Here is an 8,269-nt window from a genome sequence, read left to right as displayed (position 1 = left end):
TCCTTTCTTATCAACAGTAATGAGCTCCCCCAGGAGGCAAACCGGCTCATCATTGAATATTCGCAGGTATCTCAATTTTACCTCCTCCCCAAAATCCATAAACCGGACATCCCTGGACGCCCCATCGTATCAGCATGTAACTGTTCAGCTACTTACATCTCAGCCTTTCTCGACAGCCTCATGAGATCGCTGGTTGAAGGTCTATCCTCATACATCAAAGACACCAACTACGCGCTCCAACTTTTTAATAAGTTCCAATTTCAGGGCACTGAATGCTACATTTTTACCATGGACATCACATCTCTTTACACCGTCATTCCCCATTATGACGGCCTTACAGCCCTCAAGCACACGCTGGACAAACGCACAGTGCTTGATCCACACACCCACACCCTGGTATGCCTTGCAGAATTGGTCCTCACACTGAACGCATTCTCTTTCAATAATCTTTTTTACCAACAGGTGAGTGGAGTTGCCATGGGCACCAGAATGGGACCCAGCTATGCCAATATTTTTGTCGGCTGGGAAGAAGAACGCTTCTTCGCTTCCTACACTGGCTATGTCCCTGACCTCTACAAACGATATATTGATGACTGCGTCGGTGCCGCCTCATGCTCCAACAATCAGCTTGAGTGCTTCCTGCACCATTTCACCAACTTCCACCCGTCCCTCAAATATACGTTTAACATATCTTCCATTACTCTTCCATTTCTAGACATCAACTTCTCCATCAACTACCCCCGACTCTCCACTTTGGTTTATAACAAACCCACGGATTCACACAGCTATCTCCTGTGAAGATAGCTCATTTCACCCCAAACACACTAAAAAATCTCTCCCTTTTTCACAGTTCCTTCGGCTACGACGATTATGCAGCGACGACAACGACTTCCAGAACCAAGACCCCAAAATGTACTCCTTTTTCATCAACAGAGAATACCCCAGCAATGTTATTGCCAAAAACACCCCTTGGACCATCAACCCAGACAGGAACTCCCGCTGTAACAACCGCATTCCTTTGGTGTTTCCCTACCACCCTAACACACTTCCTATCCCCAGGACTATTAACGACAACTTTTCCATCCTAAAGGATGATCCCTCCATTGGGGCCCTCTTTTCTGACTGCCCCATCATCTCATATCGCCAATCACCTAATCTGCGCAACCTTGTTGTTCACAGCTCTCTTGACCACCCTCAGCAACCATCCACACCAGGCACTTTCCCTTGCAACAGAGCTCGCTGTATCACCTGCAAGTATACATCCAACACCACACTCATTCAAGGCCCCTCAGGACAATTCCGGATCACCCAGATGGCATCTTGTATCTCCAGAAACCTTATTTACTGTATCTCTTGCAGTAAATGCCCAGCCATCTACATTGGAGAAACAGGAAGGAGACTCGGAGACCGCTTCAGAGAACTAGTCAGGGCTGTGAAAATTAAAGATCTCTCCAAGCCCATTGTTTCTCATTTCACCTCTGTCGACCACGACCACTCTAATCTCTCTGTCTGTGTTCTCAAAGATGGTTTTCCGTATTCATACATCAGAAAGACTACCGAAACTAAACTTATCCTGCAGCTAGGATCACACCTTCCCAATTCTCTTAACGACAGACTACTCTTCTTCTAAATTTTCTCCATTCATTGGAAGTTTCATTTCACACCTCTCTATACCTATTCTTACTTCACACATCCTGATTGGCCTCTCTTTCTGTCCCCTGATCCCGCCTCTCACTCCTCCTCCCTCCCAGCCTTAGTTCTCCCGCTACATTACCTTTGCCTACTGCCTTGTCTCTCTCACATCTGAAGAAGGCTCCACGGCCGAAACGTTGTGTTTTCTTTCTTCTTTTTTTCAGCATGGAATAAACCTATTACTTGTTCCTTTGCAGCCTACGCATGCTGACGCAGCTACCCACCTGAACTAGTATAGTCATAAATAGTCTCCAGGTGGTCCAAATCTCCTGTCAGATTCATATACATGGCAACTGCTGCTGAGTGACAGGTAAGTGGAGGTCAGGCCAGTTGCCATGTGAGTATGACATGCCCTTCAGGATTGATCATGACACTTCCATCATGTTCATGTTATGACAGCTGTCCTGGGAGTCTCTTAGCCCACTGTTGCCTTGGGAAACCATTGCATTCTCATGAGGGCTCATGGTTTTACCGGGCTTGCATGTAATTATTCTATTGCTCTGTTTCTCTATTTAATGCTGAGGACCCTGAGGAATCCATCATCCAGGACCTCAGTGCTCTCTATGTGCAGGCATTTTCCCTCATACTAGCAGCCCCATTCCTGTCTTGTAGGGGGTTCTGTTCACTGGTTTTCTCTTCAACTGCCCTCAACTCTCCTGCTTTTTTGCCTACTCTTCAGGACAACCATTCTCTACTTTTCTTTTCTGATCCTTTTGTTTTAGGGCTGTCTTGGTAACTTTTCTAGTTTTCCTTCCAGTGCCCCAGCAGAGCCTTCTTCTTTTCTTCCTAGGGAGAGACACCCCTTAGCCTGAGTTAATAGGAGGATTCCTATGTTCTCTGCTGTGCTGACCAGGAGTCTCCTGGGGTCCAGGAGATGAGTGCGAACCAAGGATATCTCTCCAAGTTGATCCAAAGGGTGCCTGGGTACCCAATTCGGTTCCCACCTGGACACTTCTGTCGGAGTTACTAACCTGAGGGACTGAGCTGACAGTGCATGCCTGGCCTTGTTAACGTATACTACAGAATATTTGCCAGTATTTCTCCTTATATTCCTCAAAAAGCTCTATAGTAAAGCCATGCTTTTTCATTCATTCTACAGGTGTCTTTTAATTTTGGGTTTGACATTCTACAGACTTTCCACTAATTATTTGCAAAAACCTCCAAAGCATCCCACTGGTAAATCAGCCTTATCTCTGTGGAATATTGTTAATATCACACAGTGGAGTTCTAGGGTGCATCCCCATGTTAATTGAAATGCAAAACAACATGCTTATAAAAGTCAGACAATTTGTACCATTGTCAGAATTTGGAGTTCTGAGGAATCAGTTAAGGAATTATAGACACAAACAGTACTGTATAGGAATTTTTTTTTTAAATTGGGTGAGTATTACATTTATACTTTGGATGCATATATAGATATGTTTATATTTTGCTGTATTTTAAATAAATTAAAAGAATATAATATTTACCAAGGTTTAAAAACAAAATCACATATATCATAAATAAATTATTATGAAACACTCATTTCACAGTGCAAGGAATAGCAGTCTTACATAATACAAATATTTTATCTTTTTGTCAATACTAGCCAAAAAAGCTGTACCTCTGTTAGTCCTTGATTGCACGCAACGGACTATATATTGTCTATAAAGACCGCAGCAGAGTGCACTTGTTAATCCTATGCATAATGTGTTGTTAAGTTAATTTCATACTGTATACTGCACAGCAGGAAGTCAGTCCTTAACTTTATGTTGCTGCTCTACAACACAGATAACTTAAATCATGGTACAGTATATGTGTATATAACTTACCTTACATTTCATATGATTTAACTTGCAATTCTGCTAAAATTTCATGAGAGGCATGCAGAGGTGACAATCCTAGACATTCTATAAGGTGTCCCTGAAGTGCAGCACATACTAGAAAAAGGGACAGCAGACTAAAAAGAAGTGCACACTAGAAAATCTGAAAGTACACTAGAAAATGGAAAACAGACATTCTAGAAAAACAGCACACTATAAAAAAGAATGCGCACTATAAAAAGATGTGCACACTAGGAAAAGGGAATGCACACTATTAAAAGGAGTGCACACTATAGAAAAGGAGCACATACTATAAAGAGGTGTTCACATTAGGAAAACGGAAAAAAACACTAGAAATGTATTTGAAAGTGTTTTTAAATTTGGGATTGAAATTCCAAACATTCTTCTCTTAGCTACTTTAGCTAGTTAGCATAAACGATCTTCAGGCATGTGGTGCTAGCTGGTTAGTGGTTGTAGGTATAATAGTGTTGACAGGACTACCCTTGCTTCATGCAGATGTATTTCATGAAAATGGGGTGAACTGGTTAAATTCACTCAGTGAGACTGATTCAAAAACCTGTTTAACTCAGTTTTACATCTTAAATGGATGATTTTTATAGCTAGCTAAACCAGTCATTGAAATATAATTTCACAGCTCTGGTATCATGTTATATTGCATTCGTGTTATCACACACATGAAAGTGAACTGAATGTAGTGCTCTATATATTTAAATAAACTATTAACCATCCTTTGCAAAACCAAATAACAGTACTATTCTTAATGATAGGTCACCATGTATTGCCCTGTTTGTGGAGGATGTATGGAAAGTTTGTTTTGTTTTTGCAGTTCCTGTGTAGTTGTTCCAGAAGTTATTAACACCATCCACTTAAACAAAGATGAGGGAATAATGATCATGCAATTCTGTAATTACTGGTCTTTTTCTAATGTGCACTCCCTTTTCTAGAGTGCATTTCCATTTTAAAGTGCCAATTCCCTTTTACTAGTGTGAACTGCACTTTCGGGCCACCATAATTCTTGGCCTAAATGGATAAATAAAAAAAATACTTGAAATATTTCAATATTTGAAAAGGATAATGAGATTTGTATTTTTAGGTCAGAAAAAAAGTCTCATCAAGAAAGACGTTTGTCATGAGCTCCCTGAATTCAACTGCTTCAACAAATTCCACATTTGTTCGACCTCAGTTCTTTTACATCAATGGCTTTTCTAACATTCCACATGTTAAGTTCTACTTCATTTTCTTGTCTTTTGTTTATATAGTAACTGTAATAGCAAACTCTTTCATCATGTTCATTTTATTTATGGACCAAAACCTTCACACCCCTAAATATTTGGCAGTGTTTAATTTAGCTGTAGTTGATATGGGTGGCAGCACAGCTCTTATTCCTAAAATGATTGGGACTTTCTTATTTAATTCTCAGTTCATAACATATGAAGCCTGCTTGGCCAGTATGTTTTTTGTACATTTGTTTACTTTCCTGCAGTCACTAACTCTTCTTGCACTTTCCTACGATAGATTTGTTGCTATATGCTTTCCATTAAATTATCACAGTATTATCACTAATGGAAAGATGGTTTTGATTCTGACAATAATATGGATTATTACAGCTGGCCTTATGCTAATAGCTGTAGGTTTAGTTACAAGACTGTCATTCTGTAAATCTATTGTCATAAACAGCTATTTTTGTGATCATGGGCCTGTGTATCAATTAGCTTGTAACAGCAATTCTCCAAATCATATTTATGCACAAATTTGTATTTCAATTGTCCTCTTTATACCATTAATTCTGATTGCACTATCCTATATGTGTATTGTGTTTGCGTTGTTGAAAATTGCATCAGGAGAAGAGCGTTTAAGAGCAATGAAAACTTGCACCTCCCATCTAATCTTAGTGGCAGTGTTTTATCTTCCTATATGTGGAACCTACCTTGCTGCGATACTATTTACCATTCATCCAGATGCCAGAATATTAAATACATCCTTATCTTCTACTATTCCACCAATGCTGAACCCCATCATTTACACATTAAAAACGGAGGAGATTTTGGAAGCAGTTAAAAGGCTTTACAATAGAAACAAGATATCAGCAGCTTTTTGAGAAACATTACAATGAAATTATTCTAATTCATTTTTAGTACTGATATTTATATTTCATGCAATTTGTGATGTTAAATAAACATGGTATACCTACTTGATTCAGTAATAAAATGAATGTTTCTGTGTTTGTTTCTAAGTATGTGTACCATATATAGACATAGTCACATGAAATTGTATTACAACAGGTCAAAATATACAAATAAATGTAAGTTATTAATGTTAAATATTGAACATTAGTTTATTATTATAAATGGATGTATAAATTATCTAGAATGAATATGTGAATCTAGAATAATTTATCTAGAATGAAGCATGCCAATCTGAAAACACAGGTATGTTAAATGATTATATTTCTTGTGATTTCTTTTGACTTATAACAGATTTACTTCTTTTTGCCATTTTGTGTCTATACATACCTTAAATCTGTGGGAAGCATCTTTCCTACAATTGTATCAAAGAATTGTCTTTCTCAACAAAAGCAGATTAAAACAAAATAAAGACTGCAGTGCTGGACAGTTTTACTCATTGTTTGTCTACTAATTTTAAAGGACTTTCTGAATACCATTTGGAAACATACTGTGTGTCAGAAATATGTCAGAAATTAGCACAAGAAGCTGTATCCCTGTAATACAATATGCACTTCAGTATGAACCATCTCCATTTTTTCACTAAAATACTCTGCATTCTTGTGACATGCATGATCCAAAGAGCTAAAATTGTTTTGTCTGTAGCCTCCAAAAAACTAGTTGGAAATATTTTCCATCCTCAGGCTTTTAGATTTCCAAATATATTTATTGAGTATATAAGTAAATTGTTTGTTGTTTGTTTATGCCATAACTGTGAATACTGTTTACACTTTAAATGTAAAAGTACAGTATACTCTTCAATGAGACCTGCTGGGCAAGAGGGAAACAAAACAGGGAAACATCAGTCAACACACATACAGGGGTCAAGGAGTGCTGAGCACGTAGGCAGACAGGGGGATCTAGCATACTATGGAATGAGGCATCAACACAGTATGACGAGTGGGAGTCAAAGCTGGAGTTTCACAGAACGAGGCACAAAGGGGTATTCCATCAGGGTTTATTTTTTGTTGCACGTGATTTTTTCCGTGTTCGGTCTGGTTTTTTGTCTTGCTTCTCCGGAGCCCAGTTTGGCCCCCCCTTCCTCTACTCAATAAAGTTTTTTTTTGCCCCAGAGGAGGGGGTAGCTCTCAGCCATGGACTCTTGCTCCTGGAGGTTTCCTTTCAGTAAATGAGGTTTTTCCTTCCCCAGTGCTGTTTAGCTCTTTTTTGGTGTCAAGAGCCAAACTTGAAGGGGAGGAGAGGGGGTTCTGTCATGCCCTGTACACCTAGAGGGCGCTCTGCTTCTGTTCCGTTTTTATTTCAGTGTTTATTTTAAATATTTATTTCATGCAGATGGGAGAGAAACACAGAGACGCTCGGTGTATTTTTCTCAAATTAACTTAGAACAGTTCTTAAATATTTTTCTGTTATTTTTCATGCTTTCCTGTGCTCAGAAGATTACCAGCGTTCATAGCATGCATTTCTATGTGTTTACAATGTTGGCATTGTTCCAAAATCACGCACATTCTCCTTTCTCCCTATTTGCTGCAGATACAGTTGTTTGAGTTATATCGCATGGTTGGATTCTACAGCCATCAAAAGAATCATTTTGTGATTTACTGCTACAATTAGTAGTTCTCCCAGTAAATGCCCAAACCCTACAGAACTGGTGCCTTCAGAGAGCACACTACAGGTGCATCCATATGTTAATAGAACTTCACATGAACATGTTTATTAAAAGCCTCAGACAATTTGCACCATTGACAAAGTTGTTGAATTTCTTTTAAGAGAAATTAATACAGAGTTAACTGCATGAACAATAATCCACACCTCAAAGAAATTAGATCTTTAATTCCTTGAACTGTAAAAGAAAATAATGTTTGGTGAGTATTAATTTCCTCTTTATAATACCATTTGATATATCTATATTTTTGCTTTTAAAAATAAACTAATAGATTTCTTAATGGTTAAAATATTTAATATTGACGGTGCAATAATATTGTGAAGTACAGACCTAAAGATTCTACACCCTATTCTATATTTTAATTTCTTCACAATTAATAATGACCTATCCTTCTCACATACAATTATTTATTGTTAATGTAATTTCTTAAGTAGTGTTTAGAAGTTATCTCATCAAAGTATGACATTCTGCCCAATTAGCTACTTGAGATGGATTCGAACAGTGGACGAAATAAAAAAAAACACTAATTAAAAAATGTCACTACAGTATGTGATTCCTTTTCTTTCTATATAAGATATAGTGCATACTGTATATAGCATATTAAATAAATTAACACTACCAGGCAGTTGATTTTGAACCTAAGATGAAAATGAATTCGAACTTTTAGCTAAAGTAGTTTTTTTTTAAACAATTTATGGAGTTTATAATAAAAGTTCAGAAGGGATGAGAAGAGCAAGTTTCAGTGGTCAGTAATTCACAATCACTGCTAACCTTATTTCATCACCTAAAACCATTAGAAATATTAAATGTACATCATCCCTTTCTCTCCTTCGCATATGTATTTTTGCTTCCCACCTCTGCAGTTGCCTCTTGGTCACTCCTCACTCTGCACGGGGGTCCTATCTTCC

The 8,269-nt window shown here is 38.0% G+C and overlaps 1 protein-coding gene across 1 annotated transcript; it reads left to right on the top strand.

The window, feature by feature from the left end:
- The first annotated feature begins 4,644 nt into the window (after positions 1 to 4,644).
- On the top strand, positions 4,645 to 5,613 carry LOC102685636 (olfactory receptor 51F2-like). Its single transcript, XM_006643023.2, has one exon. It carries the CDS (start codon positions 4,645 to 4,647, stop codon positions 5,611 to 5,613), a length of 969 nt encoding a protein of 322 aa, XP_006643086.2.
- Positions 5,614 to 8,269: the final 2,656 nt, after the last annotated feature.

Source organism: Lepisosteus oculatus, chromosome 5, assembly GCF_040954835.1.
Source record: "Lepisosteus oculatus isolate fLepOcu1 chromosome 5, fLepOcu1.hap2, whole genome shotgun sequence".
NCBI lineage: Eukaryota > Metazoa > Chordata > Actinopteri > Semionotiformes > Lepisosteidae > Lepisosteus > Lepisosteus oculatus.
This window is presented reverse-complemented; position numbering and strand designations above follow the sequence as displayed.

What these genes read in the sequence shown, in the direction of transcription:
- LOC102685636 (XM_006643023.2), top strand. Translation starts at nt 4,645, where the DNA reads ATGAGCTCCCTGAATTCAACTGCTTCAACAAATTCCACATTTGTTCGA.